The sequence below is a fragment of the Condylura cristata genome, unplaced genomic scaffold (genome assembly GCF_000260355.1).
Source record: "Condylura cristata isolate star-nosed mole 26May11 unplaced genomic scaffold, ConCri1.0 scaffold00005, whole genome shotgun sequence".
NCBI classification, from domain to species: domain Eukaryota; kingdom Metazoa; phylum Chordata; class Mammalia; order Eulipotyphla; family Talpidae; genus Condylura; species Condylura cristata.
The window spans coordinates 28907241-28920761 of NW_004567106.1; the positions used below are offsets into that span (position 1 = coordinate 28907241).

Below are 13521 nucleotides of genomic sequence, written 5' to 3' on the forward strand. Positions count from 1 at the left end.
TCAGTCAGAGAAACAAATGAACTGATAGCTGATTTTAAGTAGTGATGCTCATAAAAACTTTCAAGCTATTTGCAACAGCATCTGCATATGAAACAAAATGTCTCTGCTTTCTACTAGTGATGAAGTCTAAGGTGCTGCTAGTGCTGCTATGGTTTGTTGTCTACATTCATAATGGAAGGAAATGCTGGATTTCATCATTCATAATAGAAGGAAATGCTGTTTCAGTTAGAGGCTCTAAGTTCATTGACCGCTTGAATCCTAACCACTGACCCTTACCCCAGGTTAAGAACTCCTTTAAAATAAAGGGTCTTTCATAACAAAGTTTTCATTAAAAAAACAACCAAACAGACAAAAACAACAACAACAAAAAAACACTTGTTAACTAACTTAATTATCATAGTTTAGAGTTCTCTTAAACCAGCTGAACATGCTTAGAATGCCCTGAAAAGCTTCAGTGCAGATGCTCAGGCCCTACTCCAGGCTAACAAAAGAGTAATTGGAGACAGAGGCTGGGAATCTATATTTGCAATGAGTGAAACACATTGGTTTAAGAAAATTAGTAGCTATACAGTTCTAAATTTTTGTTAATGAAAATGCTAAGTTTACTTGTGATAAAACTTCACATTCCAAAACACTGTACTTTTATTTTGGGAATTGTATCTATTTATTACAGTAGTTGATCAGTAATTAATACCCCAAACCTGGGGCCTTCACTTGGGGTGCAATGGGTTAAAGCATAGCATTATGGAGCTGTCACAGCCACTGAAACACGAGTTCAATCCCCAGCCAGGGAGGTGACTATCACGGTGTGGCAGATCTCTCCTGACCTGCCTGCTGTTCCTCTCAGCAGTGTACTTCAGCCCATCTGCCTGTTCTACTCCCCACTGTCTCTGGTGAATCTTCTCATCCCCTGTACCTCTGGCCTGTACCCCAGTTCTAGATGCATAAATAAATAAAATCTTTACAAATATATATATATATATATATCCAAAACCAAATCTAAGGTGGACATCACCTCTGCTGAGAACGACTTTGCTTCTTCTGCTTATATCTTTGTTGGAAAGTAACAAAGATATACTGCTATCTAAGTACTTTGCACAGAGACCACATCATTTCAGAAGAGCCCAACTCTGCTGGGAAAAGGAAGCTAATGTTTGGAATAAATAAAAGACTTTTTCTACGAGTCTAAATTACCAATGGTCTATCAGTGTTTGGAGAGAACAAAGGCTACTTGTAAACCTAAGGTTTTGGCTGAGGATTCCGGCACCAGAGCCGCACCGCAGACACTGTGGGCTACAGGACACTCTTCTAGATGCTATGCTGCGGATCAATGGTTGGTTTGTTAAGGGTAAAACTATGTCCTCAGATTGCTGGTTGGCCTATTAGTAAGTAAAATAGGTTGGGTTGTAGAGCATCCTTTATGCATTAGAATGCAAGTTTTACTCAAACATGAGCCTAACTGGATTCTTGCAAAATGGAGGCCATTACAGTATATGAGGGACAAAAGACATCACAGGTTAGGTACCCCTCAAATCAGCTTAAAGACTGATGCTCATGTCCTACCTTACTTATTTATTTTTTAAAGATTAAGTTTTATTTATTTATGCATGTAAGAGCTGGGGTATAGGCCAGAGGTGCTGGGGATGAGAGGATTCACCAGAGACAGAGTGGGGAGTAGAACAGGCAAATGGACTGAAGTACACTGCTGAGGAGAGCAGTGGGTGAGACAGGAAAGGTCTGCCCTGCTATGTAGGTCAGCTCCCTGGCAGACCAGGGATCGAACTTGTGCTGCAGTGGCTGGTGATAGGTAGACAGTGCTGATAGTTTAATCCCTATACCAGCGGGGACGTCCTCAGGTCTTTCTTTAGACTAATAAAGTCAGACTATCTAGATACAGGACTTGGGATTCTATGCTTGCTAGGGTTGAGACACACTGGTTTAGGGAATCATAGTGGACTCTTTGGTAGAGTCTTGCCTCCATCAAGAGGTGAGAGCTCTGTGATTTGCTTTGACTAAGAGCACACAATGAAAATAATATTTTGGGAATTTTGAACACTGGACTTAGGAAGACTGCCATCTTTGCTTCTGAATTTAGGAGACTTGCTGCCTTGCAGGTTAGGGTATACTCAGAGGCCAAGTGGAAAGGGCCCCAGAGGTGAGGAGAGCACTTTTATTGTCTAGCTCTAGTCAAACATGCAAGTGCATATTTAGCTTTGGCCCACCTCATGGAACAGTAAAGCCACCTTGCTGAGCCCATCCTGCCGCACATGATGAGAAATAACCACTTGTGTTAAGCCACTGATATGAAATGAAAATCAAGGCTGGATACATCTCTTTAATGCAGATAGAAGGCACAATTTCACTCAGAACTTAGACGAACTCTGACATTATACAAAGGCATAACAATAGCTCATGTCATAGACAAACCTCCACTTCAATTCTGAGAGTCTGTAACTGGGTGGCCTTTGAGCTAGATACAGACATGCACCACCACATCCCCCCCTCAGGGAGACTTGTCCAACCGCAAGGAGTCCAGACAGCAGACAGCTGCCAGGTAAGCTCCTTTCATCTGAATCCCCTGCAGAGGATGGCCTTTCCCAAGATGATGCTTTTCCTGGGACAGCTCATGTTTGATGGCTGAGTGAGATGGAGGCCTAAGGACCCTGTCAAGATGACCCTCATTGGACACTCTGATGGAAGAGAACCTTTCTGGGACTCTCCACCAGGTTGCTCAAGGTCTCTAAGGTGTATATCAGTTTGATTTTCTCTTCTGCCAGCTCTGCTTTGCCGCATTCCTTTCACAGATGCTGATCCATAACAAGCATCGTACACACCGAACTTTATCTCAGTGCCTATTTCTTTTCTTTTTTTTAAAAAAAGATTTATTTATTTGTGCATACAGAACTGGGGTACAGGCCAGAGGCTCAGGGGCGGCGAGAGGCCTCACCAGAGACAGAGTGGGGAGCAGAACAGGTGGATCTACTGAAATACACTGCTGAGAGGAGGTCAGGAAACAGGAGAGGTCTGCTGTGCTATGTGGACTAGCTCCTTGGCTTGGGATTGTACTCATCCCTTAGTGACTGGTATAGCTTATAGTGCTGAGACTTTAGCCCCTGTTAAAGGGAGGTCCCATTAAATATTACTTTAACTCCTCAGCTTCTCTCAACTAGTCAAATACAAAAATTACATTTATTGCTTTTTGCTTACTCTGGTTCCGAAGACCTTTCTGGAACTGCTAGTTCTTTCGGAAATAGTTCATTATGCTCCTAAGCTGCTAAAAATTCTCAAAAAAGGGGAAAAGAATTGTCAGCAGGAAGTCCAGCAAAGGGAGGTGGCCAGCTCTCTGTCATTTCCTCTATGGATTATCCACGGAGATGTTCAGTTCCTAGCCAGGCCTTCCCTTCCACTCAAAGGACAGTGGTTATGCTTTTCTTAATTCTTAGTTTTGTGTAGTCAAAGATACAAAATAGTGTTAACATTAGTTTTAGAAAAGTGTGTTTAGGAAGCTGGGATTTTTATTGCCTTCCATGTGCATACCAGGCCCTTAACTCATGTATATACTCCATTTACCTTCAGGGAAAAACCTTCTATGTGAACTCTCTACCCTCAACACTCCATCCTTGCCGTCACCCCTATCACACACCCAGTGGCAGACATGGAGCCTAGATTCAGCCACCCCTGCCCATGCCCTGCCCTCACAGTGCTGAAGGCACTATGGTGCAAAGGAAAGATCAAGATTTGGCTTGTAAAATCTCAAATGCTACCGTTTGAAGTCACACTCAACTTTCTCAGATGAAACTTCTATATCCTAGTAATTTATGACATAATTTATAGGGGAGCTACTGGTATTCCATAAAGTTGTGGATAAGAAAGTGTATTGCAGGGCTCTCCTTAGTGTGCAATGGGTCAAAGCGCAGCCGGAACTGTATGCTCTTATGCCGAGGCTCTGCCTAATATGTTCTCTCTGTTCTTTTTAGTTAATTGCAGCCTCACTAATATGAGGCGTTCCCAGATGAAGCCATAACATTATAACATTGGACAGACCTGGCCTTTTAAAATTCCAGATCCTCTGCTTGTTTATGAGAAGTGGGCACGGTGATGTTATTCAGAGCTAACCACATAGGCTGAGGGCATATTCTTTCCCAGGCCTGCTTTAGCTATGACAGATACGTATAAGGCTCCAAGTTTAACTGTGCCACCACACAGCTGCCAATCCAACCCTTATTCCAGAGGGGGGTGTCTTTGTGAAGTAGAGACCCATTGAACTGGAGGCCAGGAGGCCTGTCTCAGCTGTGACATGAAATGCATCAAGATTTTGGGACACTTAACCTGTGGGCTTCAGATCCCCAAGCTGTAAAATGAAATTTAAAGTTTCGTTTGGCCACAAAGTGCTACCTACCTGAGATAATCTATTTTGTAATTATCAAATAATCCGAATTGTCATTACAAATGCATTAAAACAGCAATGCAATCAGGAAAAATAGACTTCTTGGAAATTATGCAAGCTTCTACATTTTATATTGTGTATTTTATCACAGTAACAAAAAAAAAAAGAGCAGAAGCTATATACCCTAGTAAGATTTGATAAGAATGAAAGCTGAACAGCAATTCTAATTTTTCTTTTGACATTTACATGGAATATTATTAGTCCCAATAAAAATAGTTCCAGTGAAATAAAGATAGAGGAATTTGAAACAGTTTCAATGCTTTCATCAGAAAATTTAACTTAATGATGAAACTTATTCTAGAAAAAATGTTCTTCAAGAAATTAATCAGTGTTGCTATTATTCTGATTAAAATTTTATATTTCCAAATGTGCAGTCAAAATCTTTTAGAGTTGTAAAAGATTAGCCTGCTAATCTATACTGTGACACTATTAGAAACAATACTATTAAGGCAAAACCAGTAGATGCTCACACACACACAAACCTGGTAGGTGTGCATATGTATCTACATCTCTATCCACTGAAGTCCACTAGTCTATATTGTGCTGAGCCCCTCTAGGTATTAGCATACTACAGATGCAGGGCTCGCTGCTTTTCAGGTCCTTGTGGTGTAGCCTCGTTGGAGGTTGTTTGGAGTTGCCTGTGGTTTCCTTGGGCAGCCTGTCAGGAAAGCACAGGGTACTGCCCCCTCTCACAGTTCCCTAGTCCCCCCAGAGAGAGCTGTCATTTCTTTAAGTGGACATTTTAGGTAACCATCCAGAGACAAGTCTACTTCAGTTTCCATTTTTAAATTAAGAGCTGTAAAGTTTGGCACAGAGTGAGGTTTCTTTTTTGGCAGAAACATACACATGCTTCTGTTTTGTGTGCCTAGTGCTAAAAGGCAAGTCCATGGCAAAGGTCCTTTTTTTTTTTTATCAGACACTTGACATTTGGACAGTTTTCTCAATTCAGGTCTCACAGAGAATAGCTTTGTTAACACCGGATCACTTTTCTCTCCTTCAACCTCCTCCTCCTCCACACATCACCCTCAATTGTATGCCAAGGGGGCAGGAGCTCTGCCAGCCTTTTTAAATCATCTACATAAAATGCAGGTCTCTTGCTGCGTGCTAAAACACTCCCTATCACAAACATATGTGGGCCTTGCTTCTTTTGTTACCCATTTTTGGCAGCCAGAGGGGTGCCATTTCACCTCTAAATGTGTTTTGCATTCACAAGAAGAGTCAGGGGCTGAGTGTGATATTTGCCATGAGTTTCTGAGTGGCGGCCAATCCCTTTTCACACCTCTGTCCTGCAGCCACAATCTGGACTCCCCAGGTGGACACTTTATGCAGAGTCAAGGAGGACACATATGCAATGGCAGGCACTGTGATGCTTCACAGACTGGTCCAGGGGACATAAAATAACAGGAAGATGAAGCCATCAGAGGATCTGGAGGATTCGCTGAGCATACTTGATGGGATTCTCATCATAAAGTGATGCACTGGACAGGAGATTAGTGTGGTGTCAATTTCTCCCTGGCAGCTCAACATTCATGTTTGTCCTTAATGGTCTGAATATTAATATCCCACCTTCCTCAACTGCGCTGATTTTGAATCAAACATTTCCCCTGACCTTAGCTTTACAATTTCTTAGCTTTATAATTTTTATTTATAATTTCCTTTTTGTTTTGTATGTTTGAAAGTGATCCAGGGTACTAACTAATAATGACAATAATAATACCAAACACTATGATTCAGTTACAGCTCTAAGATTATTAATTCATTGAATCCCTTCAACAATCCTAACAGGGTACCATTAATTATTGTTCTGAAACAACAGAAAATTTCTCTGTCATAGTTCTACAGACTGAGATGTCCAAGGTTGAGGTGCTGATGGATTTGGTTTCAGAAGTTCCCTTTCTATCTTGAGGATGGCTGACCTCTCTGTGGTTTTAGAGAAGAAAGGGAGGTGGGTCAGAGGGAAGGCGAGAGAAAGAGAACAAGCGAGGACAAATGAGCTCTCTGGTGTTTTTATAAGGACACTAATCATATAGAACCAGGGTCCCTCCTTTTGGTCTCACTTAACCTTAACTATCTCTTTATAGGTCCTCTCTCCAAATATAGCCATACCATGGATTATGAATCTGGGAGACACAGTTCATTTCAGGGAGGTTTTATTCTATAATTGTTTTATTTAATTTTTTTATTTTATAAGGTGATGAAATTAGGGCATAGACAGGAAAGAAACTTGCCCAAAGTCACAAAGTACTAAGTGGAAGACTTAGAATGCAAAACAAATGTTTTTCAACTGATGATTGAAACCTCTAACCATTATACTGTTTCTACATATAATTGTATGCATGTGTGAAGACACACAAAAATGCATAGATAATCAAATATTATACAGTTTGGTTAGTAACAATTATAATTCCTAAATTCATCAGTGGTTGAAGCAAAATTTTTCTCCAATAGAAGAATGCTGATAGCAAAGCAATTTTTTTCTTATAGGGGGAAGATCTCACTTAAGGGTTTGTGTGTTGAGAATCAGGAAATCACAGAAAAGAGGATAAACATGAATGCACTCAGATTCTGATGGGGCAGGGACACTGAATGCTACCCTGACACACAAGGTCTCACATGATTTGGCTGCAGACAATTCTCCAGCTTCATCTCCTGTCTTTCCCTTTCCTTAATCACAGACACGCTGGCCTTCCTTGCCTTCCTCAGACACACCAGCTTGCTTCTGCCCTTGGCATGTCTAGGCAGTCCCAACTCACGAGCTCTGACTCACACCTGCACACCCTCTTCGGAAAGGCTTACTGGATCCACCACCACAAGTTGTCCCTCTAGCAGCCCCTATGACATTCTTTCATATCATCTAGTTTTATTTTCTGATTTTATCTTAATAAGTAAGGTATATTTTATGTTGTCTTTATTTCTTTCCTCCTATGAGTAGAAAACCCTTGATAGAAGAGACTTGATCATATTAGGTATACAGATCTAATAACAGATAACTGCTCTAAAACCATCTGGTCAGTGGATGGGAGGATAGAGTCAAAATAAAAGAAATGGCATTTTTGTTATTAACCTAGTATCTTTAATTCTAACATAGGCAAAGTATAATGCAATCTAATATATTGCTAGAGGTGTTTTAGAACTTTATGAGTGTTGATCTCTTTTGTATTGCATCTAAGGAACTAGATGCAACCAACTTCTAACACATCAACAACTTAAATTTTTTTTCCCTGAGTGTCTGTCTCTCTTCTATTTAGCTAATATTCCCCACCTTACTGGCAATTAGATGTCAGAGGCAATTTGGTAGACACAAACAGACTGGAAGTAAATGGAATAAAGGTTGAATTATATTTTAATCATGGACGCTAGTAGATCATTTACATTATCAGAGTCTATTTTCTCTTCTATAAAATTCTATAATTTTCAAGGGTGTTTCAATAATACCCAAACCATATCTATCATTGTAACCGGTGCATATTTAATACTCATGAAATAAAAACTTTCTTATGTTAAACATAAATATAAGTACTTTCATCTCTTATAATTTCTACCTTTTATTGGAATATTTTATATTCTTTTCCTTTGGTTATTTTAGTACACACAAAATATTATAGTATATCTTTTTAGACTGATTTATTTAAGTAATTGATATAGAACTACTAATGTGCAAGATATGCTTTGGGAAACAATTTTAATTAATTAATGAGGGAGGAATTGTTAAGGAAGTTAACACAGCAACAAGTGCCACATCCTATATTGGCAGAGACACTTGTTAAACTTTCTATTAAGGAAATGCAAGAAAGCTGGATCAAATACAAAACACATCCCTTTGAAGATACTGAAAATCTGCAAAGGTAGCTAGTTCATGAGTGGTATATTTGTTTACTATAATAAATTATCACAAATTTTGTGTATTAGAATAGCAAATTTGTATTCTTATAATTCTGGATGTCAAAAGTTTGAAATGGTCTCACTGGACTCAAATCAAGGCCTTGATATGGCTCCATTCATTCTGCAGTGACTCTTGGAGTGCTTCCGGAGGCTACCTGCTTTCCTTGACTCATGGTCCCTTCCTATCATCCACCCTCTCATTCTGATTAATCTGACTTCCTCATTCACTTATAGGGGCCTTTGTGACTACACTGTGCTCATCTGTATTTGATTATTAATCTGGAAGAATCTATCTCTAGGTCTGACATTCAGCAAATTTGTTTCCATATGTGAGTTTAACTCCTTTCCTTATGATGCAACATATACAAAGGTCCCAGAGACTGGGAAGAGGGTACTCTGGGGGCTGTTCTTCTGCCTACTACAGGAGCCAGGCTTACAAAGTGAGTGGAAGGACCACAAGCTGGTCTGATATGTTCCTGCCAAGAGGTGATAAAACCAAACAAATAGTGGTAGTTGAGTGTAGAAGCCTGTATGGAAATCACATTGAATCTTCCTCACATAATTTGTCCATCTTCATTTTTGTTCTTCATTATATTGATTTTCTCACTAGTGAAAAAACAATTTTTTTTTTGGCTTAAGAATTGCCATTTTTGGGGCCCTCCCTGGTGGCACAGCGGGTGAAAGCACAGCACTAACAAGTTTAAGCCACTTCCGCATGAGTTTGATCCCCTGCCCCGGAGGAGGTGACCTCTCCTGACCCGCCCGCTGCTCCCCTCAGCAGTGTACTTCGTCAATCTGCCTGTTCTGCTCTCTGCTCTGTCCCTGGTGAATTCTCTCATCCTCCCCATCTCTGGCCTGTACCCCAGTTCTGTATGAATAAATAAATAAATCTTTAAAAAAAAAAGAATTGCCATTTTGGGGCCTCTGTGGTGGCACAGTTGTTAGTCTTAGCACTATCAACCTATCACTAGCCACTGTGTCCTGAATTCTTTCCCCAGTCAGGAAGGTGACCTACATGGCATAGCAGACCTCTCCCATCTTGCCTCGCTGTTCCCCTCAGCAGTGTATTTCAGTAGATTCATCTGTTTGGCTCCCTACTCTGTCTCTGGTGAATTCCCTTCCCCCCACACCTCTGACCTACACCCTAGTTCTTGTGTGCATAAATAAATAAAAAATAAATCTTAAAAAAAAAAGACTGCCTTTTTAATTGTCACTTCACCAGTTGTACAATACATAAACTTTTGTTTGGTTTTATATTAAGTCCTATGTACTTTAATGTGAACTCATATCACACTTTGCAGATGATACATTTGGACTGTTGTATGACTCTCCTTTATATCAATCATGCCTCATTGGAATGTAGGATTTAGTTTCAATCCCACTCCTACATCCCCATCACCTACATGCCCCGAGGCACTTTCATACCTGACAGAAGTCATTCACTTGCCGCACATAACCAGCCACTTCACTGTCACTTTTGAAGATCCTCCAAACTTTTCTTTCCACTGTCCTATATTCTTTGGCACCTTTCCAGTTCATGGCCATCAAGGAGAGCTCTGTCAGGGGTGCTGCCACAATGATGTCCAGTTGGCCATTGTAGATCAAAACCTGAAGTGAAATTGGTCATGAACAATCCAGGATTTAGTAGGTAAACCCAGTGAATCTATCTAAGTACATATAGCAAGAGAAGAAAGAGACCCTGAGTCTTCTAATACATGCTCATAGAGGCCAGCCAACAGATCAGTAGGATCATTTTCTTTGAGTTAGCACACATAGCAACAATCTGAAATAAACTCAAGACCTATCTCAGTCATTGCATCCTTCCAAAAGTTTGAATCTTCATAGAACTATGCATAAAGTTGCAAAAACATTGTGTTGTGTTTACCGAATAACACAGATTTTACTTGGATGTGAGGCCATGTTAAAGAAGACTGTGGTTACATTTTGGTGGAACTAAGGATCATTACACCACAGGATTTCATGAATCTTGCCTTTTATTAACTTTACTTTCAGCCACTGTGGTAGCTGGTAAACTGGGTATACTCTTAGTTTGCTAATCCATGCTCTCCTACATAGATTTCAGTGGAAACTATAATTTCTTGTGGCACAGATAGATGTAGGTGCTTCAGATTCACTATTTGGAGACAAACTATGTCTGCCATGTCACTTCCAAGACCACTTTTTCTTAAATATGATAGTTAGTTGTGAACTGTGAGGAATGTCCTTTCTTCCTAGAAAGCATTTTCTTTTTGGCCAAGTTGACAGATATCAAAGAAATACCTCTGAGGGAATTCTTTCTTATCTTTCCTTCCAAAACAATTTTCAATTCGTATTGACACAACTTGAGATAATACCTGAGTTGTAAAACTACTGGAAACAATTTCTGAAGTAAATTCTATGACAAAATGCCCCCCCAATAAAGTGGCTAATGTATATATATATATATATATATATATATATATATATATACATACACACACACACACACACACATAAACTATACTCATTGAATTTTGAATAAATGAAAAACTTGAATATAATCTAAACATTCCATAATTAGTGAGTATTCAATAAATAGTGGGACAGGTGACCTATGGAATTCTGCAAAATCACCTAAAATGTTCAATTGACAAAACAGTATGGCCTTAAAATAAATATAGGCATACAGAACAATGGAATTATTTGAAAGTCTAGAAATAAACCCACACTTATAAGGACAATTAATTTACAACTAAAGAGTAAAAGGTACACAATGAAGAAAGGACAATTTCCTTAACAAATGGTGTTGGAAAACTAGATCAGTAAAAGGTACACAATGAAGAAAGGACAATCTCCTTAACAAATGGTATTGGGAAAACTAGATCAACATTTGCAAACAATGACAGTAGGTCAACCAGTATCTCACACCATAAACAAAAATTGACTCAAAAAGGATAAAGACTTGGAGTAAAACTTGAAACTATAAAATATGTAGAAGAAAACAGGCAAACACTGTGAGTTACTGGTTTCAGTGATGTCTTTGAGAACTCAACCCTTAAGGCAAGGGAAACAGAAACAAAAATAAACAAATGAGATTACATCAAACCAAAAATCTTTTGCACAGCAAAATAAAGTATCTTTAAGACAAAAAAATACCCTACTGAATGAGTGAAAGTATTTGTACACTATTTATCCCACAAGGGATTAATATCAAAGATCTACAAAGAACTCATGTAATGCAACAAAAAGAAAACAAATAACTCAATCAAAAAATAGGCAGAAGTGCTAAATAGGCACTTCTCCAAAGAACACATACAGATGGCCAACAGGCACATGAAAAACTGCTTGTCATCACTTATCATCTGGGAAATGCAAATCAAAATAACAATGAGACACTACTTCACACTCATAAGAGTGGCTCATATCAAAAAGACCAGAGATGAGTATTGTTGGGGATGTGGAGAAAACAGAACTCTCACACACTGTTGGTGGGAATGTACACTGGTCCAGCACCTGTGGAAAACAGTGTGGAAGCTTCACAAATATTAAAAATGGATCCATCATGTAATTCAGGAATTCCATGCCTAGGTATCTGAAGAATAGAAAAAGATTAATTTGAATGAATATATGTATTCCTGTGTTCCAGCACTCTTTCCAAACCATGGAAACAACCTAAACTACAGATGGCTGGGTAGAGATGTAGTATGTATGTTCAATGGAATGCTATCCTGCTGTAAAAAAAGGAGAAAATCATAACATTTTAAACAACATGGCTGGAACTGGAGGGGATTATGCTAGGCAAAGTAAGCCAGAAAGAGAATGACAAATGCTGATGATTTCACTCATGTGTAGAGTATCATAAAACAAACAGAATCAAACCAAAACAAATCCTAGAAACCTAACTGTAGCATTGAAGCTACCAAAAGGAGAAGAGGGAGGTGTGGGATATGATGTCAGGGTAGGGGATCCAATGGACTGTAGGGGAGGATTATGGATGCTTTGGTGGGGGGCATGGTATCATAACATGCATCTGAATAAATATAACCCAATATCCTAAAACATATATAGTGTTGTAAACCATCACTTTCTACAGTTAATTGAACCATAAGCAATGTGGAGGCTGCTTATCACATAATGTTATGCAAGCATTTAAAAATCAATTATCTATCACAATTATGAATGTACAATATAGACAGATGATCTCACATATATGAATGAAACTTTAAAAGCAGTTGATTAATTTAGGAGATGGACATCTGAAATAATTTTCTCCCTTGTTATCTACTTTTTTCATTGTTTTTTGTAACAACTAATGTGATATTAATTCTTCTAAGGCATTGTTACTCTACCCTCAACAAATAGGTTTTTCTGATTCCATGCTATCTTTGATCTATTTGGAGGCTCTGATTTAGCTTGAGTGAAGACCTTTGGTTGAGTCCTCAGATTGGATATAAAATGTTTCACTGCATATGTTTTCATCACTGCTTTCCTGGTCTAGGTTTCCTAAAACCTAATTATGCATAATTAAAAAACACAGGACTTTTACACACTCCAAGTCCTAAAGCAGCAGTGGGCGGGGATTCAGCCCCAGATGAAAGAGTGCTGGGCCTCTGCTGCAGGAACATGGGGCCTTTCATGTTTCTCAATCACCATCACCACCTCTGCTCTCCTAAGAAAACCCAAAGGGCAAAGTCCTGATCGATTTAAAGCCTTTTTAAAAATCTCAACCCAACTACAGCAATAAAAATTTGCATTGTTTATACAAAGAAATCGCCTCCAAGGTTGCCTTGAGTATGCACAGCCCATACAGAACTCCTACAGCTATTTTGCCAACAGTATGGAAACAATTATATATGATCTGTACCAGCAAACAAGGCTTAACTACTTCAGCATTCTAGACAGGCCTGATTATAGCTGATGAACAAAGATAATCATCTATAAAGCTGTTCCTTTTCTAGAATTCAATGAAAAGATGCTGATTAACTAGCAAATACACAAGAGTATCTGGCCATTTTTTTCTCATCATGGCAATGATATAAAGCTTGGATCTTTTTGAGTGTCTCTCACAGTTACCTTACAATCATCAGTGTAGTTTGAAATTGATTCATTTTTCATCTGAAGGGGTGATAGCAAATGTGCAAGTCACAGCAAAAGCAGACTTTTCTGTACAGCATTAAAGTATATGTCCATTGAACTGAACTGAAATGAAGCTG

The 13521-nt window shown here is 39.1% G+C and overlaps 1 protein-coding gene across 2 annotated transcripts in view; it reads right to left on the reverse strand.

The window, feature by feature from the left end:
• The window catches only part of CPVL (carboxypeptidase, vitellogenic-like), a 113559-nt gene that overhangs the window by 13350 nt on the left and 86688 nt on the right, over positions 1 to 13521 (reverse strand). For both annotated transcript variants that reach the window (XM_012721058.1, XM_012721059.1), the window contains exon 12: positions 9755 to 9937. In XM_012721058.1, the coding sequence (XP_012576512.1) occupies positions 9755 to 9937 (183 nt within the window). The remainder of the gene's footprint in view (positions 1 to 9754; positions 9938 to 13521) is intronic.